The sequence below is a fragment of the Spinacia oleracea genome, chromosome 5, assembly GCF_020520425.1.
Source record: "Spinacia oleracea cultivar Varoflay chromosome 5, BTI_SOV_V1, whole genome shotgun sequence".
Lineage (NCBI taxonomy): Eukaryota > Viridiplantae > Streptophyta > Magnoliopsida > Caryophyllales > Amaranthaceae > Spinacia > Spinacia oleracea.
The window spans coordinates 13687609-13705500 of NC_079491.1; the positions used below are offsets into that span (position 1 = coordinate 13687609).

A 17892-nucleotide genomic window follows, 5' to 3' on the forward strand; every position below is an offset into this window, starting at 1 on the left:
CAGTGGCTCTCTTTCTCTCCGTTATAAGAGGGGGTAAACGCCGTTTCATTAACGTCGTTGCGGCGGGTAACTTAACGCCTTAACGGCGTTCCTTGTTGTCATTTTTTTCGTTTTAAAGAATAAAAAAAAGGAGTGTGTGAGTGGTAATAACATATTGAATTAAATTATTTTTTTAGAAATAAAAATATTAAATTAATTAAGATTTAAGACAATGATAATGAGATGTTTAAGATTTGGGGATTTTTTAATGATATTTGGCAATCCCGAGGAGGGCTCTTATATCGAAAACACATCCCCAGATACAAAGTTGCGCAATATTCTTCTTCTTTTTTTTTTTAATTTGGTTTGCATTACAAAGTAGAAACATCAATTTGTTAAATTATCATTCTATTTTTACCATCAATAAAATTAATTAATCATAAAAAGTAAAAGAAATATACAGAAAGAGTCAGGCTGATTTTAAGAATTACTACCTCCGTTTCAAAAAGTTCTTTACGCTTAGAAAAATGTGTCCAAAGTATAAAAACTTTGACCGTAAATTCTCACCATTATATACATCAAAACGTTACATGTAAGATCTTGTTAGATTGGTCTCGAGATGTATTTTCAGAATATCAAATTTTTATAATTTTTTTACATACGAAATTGGATATATTAGTAGTTAAATATTGCATTGGAGTTCGTGCAAATAGTAACTGTAAAGATCTTTTTGAAACGGAGGTAGTATGATTATTTGTGAAAGAAATTGATCGGCACAAATAATTGATTGAGAAATGATATGCCGAATGGAACGAGAAAATATACGAAATACTCACCTAGCAATGTCTCGGTATAGTGGAAAGATTTCACCTTCCAATCAAAAAGTTAGGGGTTTCAATCACCATTAATGGAACTTTGAGGAAAGTCCCCCGCACTTTCAAAGTGTATAACCTGCTAACTCGAATCAAGTTGACCGGTGCGTACGTTCAAATCCGGTAGACACTTCGTCTTACCTTCTTAAAAAAAAATATACGTAAATGATGTTTAGTCAAGGCATCAGAGTTAAATATTTTCATTTCCATAGTTTAATACTCATTTAGAATAATTACCTATGGAAATAAATAAATAAATAAATAAATTACTTTGATGTCTTGAGTAAATATTTAACAAACAAAAATACCATTTATAAACTACCTATAAAAATTATTATACAAACTTTTCTATAAGGCGGTCTTACACAAAAGACCACCTTGGTATCATATGAGTTAAGCAATGGAACCAATTAGTTAAGCACTGAAACCAATTAATTAAGCAAATGAATTAATTAGTTAAGCAATTGAATCAATTAATTAAGTAATGTAACCAATTAGTTAAGAAATTGAACCAATTAGTTAAGCAACAAAAGTGGTCTTTCCGGTGAGGCGGTCTTACACAAAAGTTGCCGTTATTATTATTACGTGGTATCTATTATTGCCATAATTTATAAACTATTATTTTTTTCCATACCATGTCTTATTATTTTAATTTACCTCCGCACTAACCATGTATTATTATTAACAATAAACTAATGTTAGAAGTCCGTCAATATTATTTAAATTTGTTATCAAACTAAAAACTTAGAATAATACAAAAATAAAATCAAAAGGTAAAGGAAAGAATAATGTTGATTCGTCTTTTTTCCAATAATATATTATGTAGTTACATTTATGGTTATTGAATTATATTTTTATTTCATTTTTATCTTAGTTTTTTTTTTTTAAGTAATGCAATTGTTTTTTTTACAGATGAAAAAAAGTTTTAGCAGGAAAAAATTGTAACAGGAATTGACACGTGTCATTCCTAATTTATGTTTTAATATAATGTAATAGATAGATAGATAGATAGATAGATAGATTTTTAATTATGTTGATAATAATTATCCGTATCATTTTTTTATGTAAATAAATGTTTCTATGAGGCAATAGCAAATGTTTTAATTTTAATTTTTAGCATGTTTAAACTAACAATGACGGATATGCATCTTTTCTTTTAATTTATTTTTAATATGAGTCCTCCAACCCCTATCCTTGATTTATTGAAAAACAATCTAAGAGGCAAGAGTAACAAGTACTCCGTACTTATTTAAGCTCACCTGATCAATTTGTGTGATTATAACTTTGAAGTAAAAAGATATAAGAAAGTTTTTAATCCCTCTTGTTACATTCGTTTTAATATACTCCCTCCGTCCCGGAATACTTAACCTGTTTTCCTTATCGGGTCGTCCTTTAATACTTGACTTGTTTCTCAAAATGGAAATATTCTAACAATATTATATTATTTCTCACTCCACCCCTATTAACCCACCTACCCCCTACTCCATACAAAAAATAATTAAAAATTCAACCTCTACTCTCCCCCAACCCCACCTCTTAACCCACCTCCCACTAACTACATTAAAATAATACCCCACTATCAACTACTACCTATTAAATTAAATCAGTCAATTCAAGTCCCTTAAACTCTGTGCCGGTCAAACCGGGTCGAGTATTTCGGGACGAAGGGAGTATATTTTTAAAATATTAATTTTTATAAATTTTATACGTGTAGAATTAGAAATATTTATGTTTTAAGTCATGTCTTAAACCCAGATTTTTGGCTGCATACCTATGCATGCAGAGTTGGGTGGATATGAGGTTTTTTAGACATCGTGAAACAGTTAAAATTGAACATGATGATAAAAAAAATGAACATGAAAAAAATATCATTCTTCATACTTATCTTTTGAGAAATAATATTTAGACTAATTAAATAATATTAATTAATATATCAAAAACTCTAGTACGTCTGCACAAGTTTAATCACTACGCTACATTTCGGTAGAAAATTATTATTCGGAAAATAAACAAATAAAAAATATGAACATTGATGAATCTTTTTCTTCTTCTATGTTCCTCTTTCCTCTATGTTTCTTTCTCTCTCATCTGCAACTTTTCTCCATCTTAATAGTTCTTATTTTCCCTTCTTCGTCGATAAATTTTCTACCACCAAATGCAGACGGATTGAGTTCACCAACTTCTCCTCCACTTCTTCTCCGATTCTGTCTATTTTCCTCCTTGTTAAATTCTGAAAATTGAACATAGAACATTTTTTTAATTAAAAATGAACTTGACGCACTAGTAGAAAAAACCCCTGTTGCAGCCCCCTTGTTGCAGCGTACATGTATAAATACGCTTCAACAACCAGTCGGTCAACGCGGGTCAAACCCTTTAAAGGGTTATCGCAGCGTACATTTTAGTTGTTCGCAGCAAATTTTTACTTTCCTAGGTTGCAACAAACCGCGCTCAAACGAGCGGGCTCAAACGTACGTTGTTCCTTCTCTTCTAGCTCCAAGCTTTTTCCCTTAAACAAATATCCAAGAAGCCGTCGAACTCAGCCCTGCGTCGCCGTCGAACTCAGCCCTGCGTCGCCGTCGAACTCAGCCCTGCGTCGCCGTCGAACCCAAGCGTTGCTCAGCCCTGCGTCGCTGTCTTCGCCGGTGTGTGGTGTTCTCGCCTCATCTCCCCCATCCCTTTCAATTCTCGCGCGGCCTGTCACTGAAAGATATATTCTTGGTCGGCCGGGGGTTCAGCATCTCCCCGTCGCGTCGTGGTTCCGGTGGTTGCTCGGCGTCGTGGTTCCGGTGGTTTCGGTATGGTGTGTTCAATTTCTATTTTCGTTTTTTATTTTCGTTTTCAGATTAGGGTTCAATTTTAGTTTTTGATTTTCGTTTTCAGATTAGGGTTCAATTTTAGGTTTATGATTGACAAAATCACATAGTTTTGAGTTCGATGATTTATGGGTTTCTTAGGGTTTGTTCAAATGATGTTTATGGGTTTTTAATCATTCATTACTTCATACAAAATCTTGATTTGTGCGAAATGTTGGATATTTAGGGTTTAGTTTAAGAATAGTATTGGAATTTTGGATGTTTTTGTTGTTTACGCTTGTGAAATGATGGAGAAGTTTTGAGTGGTCAAATGAGGGCTCTACAAGATTATAAGAAGGTGATTGTGTTTGAGTATAGTTTGTGTGAGTTGTTGACTTCTTTGTATGTTGCTATATTGGTATATAATTAACAAGTTTAATGTTCCGACTCTTCTGAGTATCTTAACATGCTTTTGAAGTCCTTGAGCTCAGGTAAATATTAATCATCTGCCATTTAGTTGTATGAACTGAGAATGGTTTGTTTTTAATTTATGTATATCCATATGCCCTGTACCAGTTTCACTTTCAATTAGGAGATGAGATGTTCCAACCTCTTTGCCTGCAGAATTTTGAATGAAATAGTTTCACTCATCTTTGTGCATCCATTGAATAGGAAACTGTTATACCACAATCGACAAATTCAGGAGCTAGGCTCCTCTTTTCTGATGTATTAAAGCATCATTGTCAGAACGCGGTTACACACTCTCCTAAAAGACGGAGAACAAGGATGCCAAAGAAGGATTTAGAAACCGGAAATTTCGAGAATCTGATAGTGGAAGTGACTCAAGGGTTAAGTCCAAACATTGGAGAAAACACAAGCTTCATTCAGAACAATTTACAAGGCAAATATCTTTCTGGTTCAGATGCCGCTCAACCTGATATCCCGTTGTCTGCTGTACAGGTATGATTCAGGTGTTTAAGAAGATTTCCTACACTAGCAGAATAATGTTGAATTCCCTCGCCTTATTTGCTGCATTTTTCTAGGTTTGCAGCAAGTTACATTTTAATTGCCGCATTTAAGCAGTAATGTCTATGTCTATGTTGCTGTTACTTTACCCTGAATATGAAATATGGAGAATACATTAAATAATTTCCTGTATGAACTTTTGTTGCTAATATGGAACTTGTATCCCTTATATTTCAGCATTCAGAAGCAGTGAAGCTGAAAATGCAGTCTGCTGTAGAAAGAGAAGGAACTCCTGGTGATGCTGTCAATTTGCAAACTGTCGAGAATATATCACAGGGAGATGCTGATATAGATATGGAAATAGATGATACCAACAGCATAGAAGATACAATCTTTGCAATGAACAATCATAAAGACCAATCATCCACAAAGACCACAAGCTTAACTCTGACGGAGCTGGCTCAACAGATGGTTGTTGATGATGATGATGATGACATTATGAACTCTGTATGTGATAGCAGTCATGTCTTCGTTGGGGGTTATAAGGTAAAATCTGAAGACTCGGGCCTCCTCGGCTCTATTCTTTCCAAGCATGGGGATATTGCTGATAACTGCAATTTCAAAACACCATCAGTTCGTTCTCTGTTCATACAACATGTATGTGACATTGTTCAAACTTTGAAGAAGACTAGTATTGCATTCATCACTACGAGTGAGCTTGAAAAGATGGTAGCTGGCCTTAGTGATATTGAAGGAGCATGTATAGAAGTTCGATGGCTCAAAGAGAGGCTCGTTGAGATTTACGAAGCAAAGAAAGCTATCCCTATGCTTGGGCCATCATCCGAATTGAGAAAGACTCAAACTGAACGGAAATTCAAGATTCAGTGTACAAAAGCACTTGTGGAAGAGTACAAGAGAGAGATTGTTATTAGAGAGGAAGAACTTCGCAATTTAGAGGAAAAGTTGCGCATGGCTGAGAGTGTACTTTCTGTTGACGAAGAGGAGGCTACGACAGCAGAAATGGTGATTGGTGAGTACAAGGACAAGTTGAGGCGCATTGTGGAGTTAGGCTCCTTGCATTGTGGTCTAGTATGATTGTTACTTTCGACAAACAGTCACATTCGGGGTGAGTGACTTCTCTTAAAGTTTTATTTTTCTATTTTCCTTCTTCCTCTCTGAAATTTGGGTGGTTGCTCCTATTTGAACGTGTCATTGGTGATTTATTTGTATTATCTGGTGCTTGGAAACGTACGGTTATGTTTGTGTTTCTATTGTTGCCATTCAGAATCTTGGTTGCATTAAATTCTGTTCCTGTTTGTTAATGGCTTCAATAGGAACTATCTGCCATATGTTTGTGATAAAAAGATTATTACCGGATCAAAATGTCCATATGTTTGTTCTGTTTCCAGTGGATTTGAAGTGTCAGTGGATTTTAGGATAAAATAAGGCATTTTCGATCCCAACTTTAAAATATGCTTTATATGCTTAGTTTTGACTTTCTAGAACTCATTCCAATCCATTTATGCATATTTAAGGCTCATTGTGTCGTTATAGGTCATATTTAGGCTAAAGTGCCATTTTCGCTCCCAACTTTGAACTTAAGAACCTAATGACTCATTTTAAACTTATTATATGATTAATACGTTTAGTTTTAAGTTTCTAAGACTTATTCTAATCTGTTTATGCACATTTAATGCTTGTTTGATAGTTATAGGTCATATTTAGGCTAAAATGAGGCATTTTCGCTCCTAACTTTAAAATAAAGAACCTAAGCACTCATTTTAAACTTAATACATGTTTAATATGCATAATTTTAACTTTATAAGACTCGTTCCAATCTATTTATGCACCTTTAAGGCTCATTAGGTCGTTGTAGGTCATATTTAGGCTAAAATGACATTTTCGCTCCCAACTATGAACTAAAGAACCTAAGGACTCATTTTAAACCTACTAAATGTTTTATATTCTAGTTTTAACTTTCTAGGACTTATTCCAATCCATTTATGCACATTTAAGGCTCATTGTGTCGTTATAGGTCATATTTAGGCTAAAATGACATTTTCGCTCCCAACTTTGAACTTAAGAACCTAATGACTCATTTTAAACTTATTATATGATAAATATGCTTAGTTTAAGTTTCTAAGACTTATTCTAATCTGTTTATGCACATTTAATGCTTGTTTGATAGTTATAGGTCATATTTAGGCTAAAATGAGGCATTTTCGCTCCTAACTTTAAAATAAAGAACCTAAGCACGCATTTTAAACTTAATACATGTTTAATATGCATAATTTTAACTTTATAAGACTCGTTCCAATCCATTTATGCATATTTAAGGCTCATTGTGTCGTTTTAGGTCATATTTAGGCTAAAATGACATTTTCGCTCCCAACTTTGAACTTAAGAACCTAAGGACTCATTTTTAAATTATTATATGATTAATAAGCTTAGTTTTGAGTTTCTAGGACTTATTCTAATCTCCTTATACCCATTTAATGCTTGTTTGATCGTTATAGGTCATATCTAGGCTAAAATAAGGCATTTTCGCTCCCAACTTTAAAATAAAGAACCTAAGGACTCATTTAAAACTTAATACATGTTTAATATGCATAATTTTAACGATCTAAGACTCGTTCCAATCTATTTATGCACCTATAGGCTCATTGGGTCGTTATAGGTCATATTTAGGCTAAAATGACATTTTCGCTCCCAACTTTGAACTAAAGAACCTAAGGACTCATTTTAGACTATTAGGACATTGTAATTAGTTTCTTGAATGTTAAAATGTGATATTTAATTTGTATTTAATCTAATGTTTAATTTAAATTTCTGTTTTTGTAAAGGTCTACACTCCGAGGATTGCGCCTTATGCGAGGAATTTGATGTGGTTCGTGAGCAATGGGCTAAGTTTTTTACCAACAAGTATTTATTATTGGCTTTAGCGCGCTTGATCGAGTTGGTTTAGTTGTTATAGAATAAATTTTATATTAAAATGTATGTTTATGTTGAAATTGGAACATATATTTAAATGTAATATGTGCACTTTGGTTTTGGGATATATAGTATACAAAACTCCAGTTGTTGTTTTTATATTTGTTATACAGGTTGCGTTATTCTATTATTGTTTTGACAGGTTTCTATATTTGGTGCAAGGCACTCTAGGTATCCCTAAACAAAATTAGAATTTTCCCGCCAAAAGTGCTTTTTTGCAGCGTACATATATGTTGTACGCTGCAACAAGGGAAAAAATTTCGCAAAAATTCAGACTTGTTGCAGCGTACAAATAAATGTACGCTGCAAAAAATTGAGTAATTCAGACTTGTTGCAGCGTACAAATAAATGTACGCTGCAAAAAGTTGAGTCTTTTGCAGCGTACATATATATGTACGCTGCAACAAGTCCAAAATTTTGCCAATTTTTTGGCACTTGTTGCAGCGTACATCTAAAAGCCCGCTGCAACAAATCACTTTTTGCAGCGAACATTGTACGCTGCAACAAGTTCAGACTTGTTGCAGGCCCCCCAGTTGCAGCATACGATGTACGCTGCAACAGGGGTCTAAAAGCCCGCTGCAATAAGGGTTATTTCTACTAGTGACGGGATATCAAACATAGTATGAACATTAAATTTCTAAAACAGAACATTGAGTTTTAAAAATTGAACATAACTAAGAATAATAGGTGATTTTGTTTAGAAACTAAAAAAAACCTATTACTAATTTAAACATATTTACTCCAGAATCGAGTATTAAATATTTTAACAATAATTCAAATTTACAAACCCAGAAATCAAACATATATATATATATATATGTGAACATGAGACTTAAGAAACTGAACATCACACGAAATTATTGAAAATATATTGAATTTAGTTGAACATGATTTTGTGTAAATTGAACATAAGACTTGAGAAACTAAACATCACACAAAAGTCTTATTTATGAACATATCATAGTTTAATAAGTTGAATTTAGTTGAACATGATTCTTTATAAGTTGAATATGAGACTTGAGAATCTGAACATCGCACAAAAGTGTTCTTATGTGTTCTTATTTATGAACATCATATTTTAGAAGTTGAACATGATGAACTATAAACTGAACATGACAATATTTAGACATCGCTACTTTTGATCTTTCAGTAAAGTGAACATGAATGTGTACATAATTCTTTATAAATTAAATATGATATGTAAGAAACTGAAAATCACACAAAAGTATTGAACATATATTAGTTTTCCAAAAAAAAAAAAAATATTAGTTTTCCGCATTCCAATCAACTAACCAAAAGCTCGCAACAAGGAAACAATTCCAAAAGATTAAGAAGCAAATATATTAACTGCTCTCTTTTATACAAGGAGGTGGCAAATATATGAACATTATTCTGTATAAGTTGAACATAAGACTTGAGAAACTGAACATGACACAAAAGTGTTCTTATTTATGAACATATCATAGTTTTATAAGTTGAACATGGTTCTTTTTGTTGAACATGAAACTTAAGAAACTGAACATCACACAAAAGTGTTATTATTTGTGAACATCATCTTTTATAAATTGAACATGGTGAATCATAAACTGAACATGACAATATTTATACAACGCGATTTTTGATCTTTTAGTAAAGAATAATGAACAGCTGCTAATTACTGTTATGGCTAGCCTTTTAGTCGAACATGATTTTGTACATAATTCTTTATAAGTTGAACATGAGACTAGAGAAACTGAACATCATACAAAAGTTGAACATATATTAATTTTTTAAGTTAAGGTTAGTTGAACATCATTTTATATAAGTTGAACATAAAAGTTGAGAAACTGAACATTCCACAAAAGATTGAACATATAATAGTTTTATTAGTTCAATTTAGTTGGACATGATTCAACATAGGTTGGATAAGAGAGTTGAAAAATTGAACATCACTCAAAAGTATTATAATTGATTTCATTAACAATATTAATTTGAACATCTATTGTTACAATTTGAACATGACAAATTTTGAACACACCACTTTAGATCATTATGTAAAAATAATGAACATCATCTTATAAAATCTGAACATGATTAAATTTCAAAGTCACAACAGAAACATTTGACATACTTGCACAACTTGCACACCGAAGCTAGGTTTACTTTCATAGAGTTCATCATTTCCAAGGTATTCACCAAAAAAAAAAGTAAGTAACCTAATCTTATTCAAAAAAGCAGGTAAACTAATCGTATTCACCAAAAAAAGAGTAAGTAAACTAATTATGAAGAAACGAGAATGTAAATTAACACCTGCTATGGTCTCATCGGCGAATCTTCAAATCAGTTCGAAGAACAACTCGGTATCATTCTCAACGGAGTTAAAAAGTCGATCCAAAATAATTTTCATCAGCTTCACGTTTACCGACATGGATCTCTTTAATATCACCTAGAACCTTCCGGTTAACTCCACGGCGAACCCTAGCGTAGGTAGGAAGCCTCTCAACCGCCTCCCAATGAAGCGCCTCTTCATCTTCTTCTCCAGCTCAAAACGACTCCGATCTAGCAAACGCGTTCTCCGACGTCGTTCTTTGAACTGTAAAAAAAATCAAACCGAAAATACACAACATCAACAAATTACACAATAAAATAACAAAATTACTCAAAATAATCAGAACATAGGGCAATATTCATCCGCAAATTACACTCTGAACTCCGGCGAAGTCATCCGCAAATTCGAGATCCTGGAGAGAGGAATTGGGGAGAGGTTAGAGGAGAGAGAAAAATGGAGAGAGGTTAGAGGAGAGAGAAAATGGCAAAAAATCTGGGCAGGTAATATAAATATAGCGTGTTTCTTTTATTAAGAAACGCCGTCGTTTCATGTAGTATGCATGTAGAGATACATGTATACCTATGCATCCATTAATAATTAATGTCTTAAAGATCCTGAAAAGTCAAATTGGAGTAGCATGGAGGGAGTATTGGACTTGGCTCAATGTGCTTCTAGTTAATGTTATTATGGTTATTTAGAGTTTCTTTTTCAAAAAAAAAATAAACATAAGGCTACAATCAAATAATCAAGATTCATGATTCTATACAATTCCAAATTCTTATATGAGACTGTCCTCACCATCAACTGATGGTGAGACCAGTTCACACTTGCGAATTTAGGCATATTACTTTTTTTATATATAATTTTAGAGGAGGTACTTTTTTTAGTTTAGGTATGTTACTTCTATAGTTTATACATGTTACTTTTTTTTATACGGAGTAGTTTTAGGGGAGATACCTTCTTAATTTAGGTATGTTATTTCTATAGTTTAGACATGTTACTTTTTTTTTATAATTTTAGAGGAAGTACTTTTTTTAGTTTAGGTATATTACTTCTATTGTTTATACATGTTACTTTTTTTTTATACGGAATAGTTTTAGGGGAGGTACATTTTTAGTTTAGGTATGTTACTTCTATAGTTTAGACATGTTACTTTTTTTTATACGGAATAGTTTTAGGGGAGGTACATTTTTAGTTTAGGTATGTTATTTCTATAGTTTAGACATGTTACTTTTTTTTATAATTTTAGAGGAGGTACTTTTTTAGTTTAGGTTATGTTATTTCTATAGTTTAGATCTGTTACTTTTTTTTTATATATAGTTTTAGGAGAGGTACGCTATTGGTTTCGCGCTCGTCACACCATCAAGTTGATGGTGTGACTGGTCTCACAGGAGACGCGCTGCTATACAATTATGTATGGTTATACTCTATAATTTTGAGTGCTTATGGATTGCGATTTTCTGAGTGATTCAATGCAATTGTAGAACTTTATGATCCAAATCATGATTTTATATGCTCCAGTTGGTACTGCTGTTAGCTTATGAAGGAGTTAAGCTAAAGGTTGGGGTCCAACCTTTTGAATTTTTCACCCTTTAGGACCTCAACTTTTTCTTTTTTTCACTTTTTGGGGACTCATATTCATTTTTCGGCCAGTTAACCATATAGTTTAACCCACCGTTAACCATACTATCACTCAAATAATAAATTAAGACAATGGTTAGGGTCCAATTTTTTGATTTTTTCTCCGTTTAGAACCCAAATAGTTTTTTTCACCTTTGGGACCTCATGCCCATTTTTTGCGTACAAACGTTATTTACTAAAAATATCAGTAAAATGCAAAAAAAAAATTAGCACTCTAATTAATAATTATAATAATAGTTATTAATATTTTTATTTTTATTAATTATTATTATATAATAATTGTTATTATTATATTTAATAATAATAATAATAATAATAATAACAATAATAATAATAATAATAATAATAATAATAATAATTCATCTTTTCCAAACCCCTTCATACAATTAAACTACACAATACTCTTCTCCAAACATCCTACATAATCTTTACTCATTTATAAGACCTTTAATAGTTGAAACTTAATTTACGTAATCCAATAACAACTGATTTGAATATGTTTATAGAAAATTTGAGGTCAGAAATTTTAATTCGGAAATTGTTGATTAATTATGATCGAGATAAGCATAAATCATTATGTACCTCATCAAATATGGGCATCAATAATCCAATTGTCTCTACTCTCATAAAACACTCAAGAACTAGTATGATATACGAAGTATTAACTTGTGATCAAAATCAGAAGTCATTTAAAATTAACCTATTTTTATTATTTTTACGTTTTTGTGTGGACATTATTAATATTCTTCAATCAAACCACAAATAATTGCGAGGATATACCATCAATGGCGGATCTTCCTTACAACTTGGGTCCCGGGGCGGAAAATTCCGTAGTGTATTTTTAGTTCCACCATCCCCTGTAAACCTTTGAGTATAATTGTATAAATATCGTACTCTATTATATAAATTTCTTAATTCTTCTATTGTCATTGGACACCATAACCGAATATATAAAATATGATCAACTTGTAAATAATTATTTGCTTCTTTATTCATTAGATTATTTGATACCCAAATCAATTTTTATATATATATGGGCTAAGTTTATGAATTAAGTTACTTATTATTTCAATTTGAGCTTATAATATGTCAATGATTAGAAACTTTAATAATTGAATTGGAATTACATGAAAATATGAATGAGGTCTCAAAAGGTGAAAAAAAAAGTTCGGGTCCTGAAAGGTGAAAAAATGAAAAGGTTAGCCCTCAAACTTTTGATTTACTTTAACCTTTTAACCCAATGACCTAACCTTTTAATGCACTCTAGTTAAATTTGACCGGAAAAGGGGAATGAGGTACCAAACGGTGAAAAAAAAAGTTATAGGTCCTAAACGGTGAAAAGTTCAAACGTTAGACCCCATTTATTAGCTTAACTCGCTTATGAAGTTAAAAGCTATGTGGTTGTCATAAATTTAAAAGTAGGCTCTATTCTGTTTGACTTATTTTTCAGATAATAAAAAAAATCAGACATTTTCACGCACAAATAATTTTTTCCATATAAAATAAGTTTAGATAATATAAATTCAGAAAAAATAAATCGAATAGAACGGAGCCTATTCAATATTCTAATCATATTGATTTTGAAAAATGACAATAAAAACTATGAATCCACTTTTTGTGATTTCATATTTATGATTTTTAGTTTCACAAAAACAAAAGGTGTATTCAGTGGTAACGGGTACACTACTTGTAAGACTTGTTAGAGTTTAGTGAAGTAGTAAGTCTAAGTAATTGTTATCAGTTGAGGTAGGGGTATGTGTAGGTAGGTTTTCCCAAACGATAAAAATAGTACAGTTTAAAAGTAGTGGATAACAATTGATAAAATTATATTTCTCAGTAAAGTTTAAAACAATACTATTGTATAAAGCTTTTATTGTACTTTTGAATCAACTGCTAATTTTACCGACCAGTCATATATATACTAGTTATCCGCCATTATGAAATTAATCATTAACCGCACTACTCATAACTCAATTGTTAAAAGTTATCCCCCACCGCTAGAGCTGTCAAAAACTGACCCGACCCGAGAAAAAAAACGTGAACCGACCTGTGTTTGGAAGGACCAGTACCCGACCCGAGTGTTAGGTTATGAACAATCCAATATCATGCGGAATAAACCATAAATGCCAGAATCCAAATTGATTGTGCTTAGTCAATTAGAATAATTAATACACATACTTTATGATGCGTGTCTTCCCTAGATGCTCTCGAACCGAACAAGAACAAGTTAGAACGTCAAACGGTGTCCCTCCGTAGTAAGTTCACAATACGTTTGTCCGCCTTATTTCGTACCAACTAGGATATAAACAAAGGTTTTTTTGGGTTTCTCACTTTTAGGTGACGTGCAAAGTGTATTGATTGATGTATTTTTTTATGACAATATGTCATGTATTTATAGGAAAATATGAAAACCTAGATGCCAAAATCCTAGAGTAATTTAGGCAGTTTTAGGAATATCCCAAAACCCTAAGCCATATAGGGCGCGCATGGCCGGCTGCTTGGTGCACAAGTTGCTTGCATATCAAGCAAGCTTGGCCCAAGCCTGCACGCAAGGCGCCAGCAGCGCTGGCCCAAGCACTAGGCACAACAACATTGGTCCATTCTCTAGGCACAGCAGTGCTGGCCAGCTTGTTGCTGCCACGCGCGCTGGCCTTGTTCGCTGGCACGCTTGCCCAACTTGCTTTGGCTGTAGACCTGATCAAAAGGCGGGTCGGGCCGGACCGAGGACAAAAAAATTCAGCCCATTATGTCGGGTCTGGCCAAGCTTCGGGCCGATTTTTTGTGACCAAAACCCGCTATTTCGGGCTAAAAATAACGGCCTTTTCGGGCCAATTTCTGGTCTGGCCAAATTTATAACTATTTTTGTCGTTTTACGTTGCCCAAAGCCCGCAACTTTTTCAAAAGTTCGGGTCGGGCCCGAAAATCGGGTCGAAATATTCTGCCCAGAACCCGGTATTTTTCGGGCCAGGTCGGGCCAACGGGCCGGGTCCATGTTTATCAGCTCTATTTGCCTGCTGCTACGGCCTATCGAGCAATGTGTCATTTCTCGTGTGATCTCGATCGTCGCTCGTTTCGTGCTTCCGATTCGTTTTCCGATTCGGAAAAATATTTCCAATTCGAACGATATTTACGTTTCCGATAATATTTCGATTCCGACAATATTTTCGATTTTCGATTTCGACAATAATTCTGATTCCTGTAATATTTATGATTCCTGCAATATTTTTATTTCCATTATTATTTCCGATACAAACCATATTTTTGTTTCCGGCAATATGTTCGACTTCGATAATATTGACATTTCCGTTACCGGCAATATCTTCGACTTCGATAATATTTATATTTCCGTTTCCGGTAATATTTTCATTTCCGGCAAATATTTTTTCTTTGCCTTTTGATAGTTTGTTTAACTCACACTGAAACCAACATCCATCATTTTCGAATATCCATAATTTGAGTATTTACTGAATATAATATTCACCGAAATACTTGATCGTATTCATCTAAATAATTAGAGTATTTATTGAATATAATATTCACCTAAACCAATTTGAGTATTGTGTGACCCTACGGGTTCCGTCAAGAGTAAGTTGTAGCATTAATAATATTAATTCCACTTGAACTGAATCGGCCTCTAGCTAGGCTTTCAGATCACTTGATCTCACTGAATAATTAACTTGTTTAATTAATACTGAACCGTATATATATGACTTAGCATTAATTGCATTAAACGCAAACTTGTACTAAGGGCATTATTTTTTTCACCGAGACTGAAATGTTGTTAAAACAGGAAACCAGTAACCCGACCTTATCCAACACGTTAAAACAGATGACCGATTTTGACCCGCTAATGTATGTTCCGGACCTGACACCCGACCGGAATATAACCTATAACAGAATTGACACGATTGGACAATCACCCGAACCCGATTCAACACCCGACCCGATGATAACTCAAAACCGATTCTAACCCGATAAAACATGTTATTGAACAGACCTGTGAAACCTCTTTATCTGATTTTACCTGACCTGTTGACAACCCGACTTGTCATTGACCTATCCAAATAGTAACTTAAATCAAATTAATATTATCTTTATAATTATCTAATCCAGAACAAGTGAAAAGTGTTAAACCTAAAAAAATTAACTAATATAAGAGCTTATAACTAACTAGTATAACTGCTATAACTAAACTTATAGGCTTGTAGATGCTAATCGATACTATTGTAGGCTTATACTCTCAATAGTCATACTAGAATATAATCTTATTGACATCTTAATAATCTTAATGGTAAATATTTTCTACGTGGCTTGATCATCATTATCGCTTTAAACCAAGTGGTAGTTATAAACTCGCACTTTTATGTCCTATAGTCAAATAAACTCGAACCCTTTTTTAGAAGAAACTAACTTGAATGTATATATATACAATAATTTTGACTAAACTTAACCTATTTGTTAGTATGTAATACCGTACAAGATATGTTTCGCCTATGTTTAATTAATACTCCGTAGTATAATTATACATTTACGCTTTAAAATGTTGAGATGACCAAATCGATTATTTACTCGTAATCCCATGTTAACTTTATATGCTTATTGACTTGATAAAAACACACGATGACTTGATTTAAACAAAACTCAAATTTGAAATAAATTAATCATTAACTTTTACAATATAAAAAAATTAATTATATTAAAAACTCGACTAGACCTGATAGTTATCGAACCTGTTCCGTGTCCGAGAGTGAACCCGGATTGAATTTTAACCGACCCGATAACTATCCGATCCGAACTTAACTCGAACCCGAAATCAAAGCTACAAACCCGACTCAAATTCAACTCGATAAGACCCAAATACGGAATTATAGCCGGCCGAAATAAGACCCGACCGAACCCGGTCGATACCTGAAATAAAAAAAATTAACCCAATATGACCTGACCAGAAATCAATCTGACCGAATCCGGCGTGAACTCAGGTGATAAAATGGCCCTACGCAAACCAATTAAATTATGAACCAAGATCCAAGATAATCAGAGTCGAACTTGATTCGAGTAACCATTTTACCGCTCTACCTATCGCTAATTTTGACAAATTTATTTTTTTATTTTTTTAACAAGAGACCGAGACCGGAGATGGGTCTTATCCAGATGTAAAGAGTTTTTTTTTAGGTAAAGGAGATGTATTTTTTTTGAGGGAAAAGTTAGGCTGGAATTTTATTGCAAGTCCAAATCCACCAAAGTGATAACACTTTGAGGGAAAGAGTTCATACATAACAATTCAAATGGGTGTGTGTTTTTTTGTTTTAAAAAAAAAAATTTGAAAAAAGTGTAAAAATGAGGGTGAAGGAAGAGAAAGTGAGAAGGGCACATGGGGAGAACGAGTCCCGGGTTTCCCGGCGCAGCTAAAATAAAAACAGTAGCACCCTACTTCTCTACAGTCCCTACCTAATTAATTCACAAATTTTAAAATAAAATAAAATAAAATAAAATAAAATAAAATAAAAAAGAGCAACGGAAGGTATGGGGTATGCAACTTGGGCATTTGGGCTTATGGCACTAGTCACGTGACATCTAATCTACCATTGTACCAACATCCTCTGCTTACCACTATACTACACTTGTTCATTTATTGTTCTTTTATTTTATTTTATTTTGTTATTTTATTAAAATTTGATTAAGTTAATTTAACTTACATTTACTAATTGGGATCTGTGCACTAATCATGTCTTAGGTTTTGTACTATTAGTACGAGTAATTGTTGTTTTGCTTCATTAAGTCAACTATTTACTCCTTTACGTCAACCACTTTCTTTACCTTCTTCACGTGACTCTTCCCATATTTTCCAAACTCCCAATTCTTGTTAATCAACTATCTAATTCGTATTCAACTAATTACCTTATTACCTTCTTGTTAGCCAAGGGTTCAATTCATATTAACCCCTTCTTATTATTATATGTACTATGTGTGTTTCAAGTGGAATGGATGATGGAACATGTTCATATTATGTTCATATTATGTCTCTTTTTGTTCTTTACGTTTTACTTTTTGGGTGTTTCAAAATGTTCTTTACATTTCCTTTTATATTACATTACCACATAAATGTTTTAATATTCTATCAAAATTGTGTCCAATTATTATTTTAATCAATTAAATTCATTGGGTACTTAGATACCTCCATTTTCCTTTATATACCCTACAACTATGTATGAGCAATAAAATTCCCGATTTCTAATTAATACTCCGTATTATTTTGGTTTGCCAACTATGGATGCTCAATGAATTAAATTTCCTTATTTTCGATAACCATCAATCATCCCTTTTGTACACATTTTAAAACCTA

At 32.9% G+C, this 17892-nt stretch overlaps 1 protein-coding gene across 1 annotated transcript; it reads left to right on the forward strand.

Annotated features, from left to right (window-relative positions):
* Positions 1 to 4262: 4262 nt before the first annotated feature.
* On the forward strand, positions 4263 to 7629 carry LOC110794656 (uncharacterized). The gene is made up of 3 exons (XM_056829374.1): positions 4263 to 4603; positions 4847 to 5735; positions 7453 to 7629. Exons 1-2 carry the CDS (start codon positions 4430 to 4432, stop codon positions 5702 to 5704), a joined length of 1032 nt encoding a protein of 343 aa, XP_056685352.1. The 5' UTR covers positions 4263 to 4429; the 3' UTR covers positions 5705 to 5735; positions 7453 to 7629.
* Positions 7630 to 17892: the final 10263 nt, after the last annotated feature.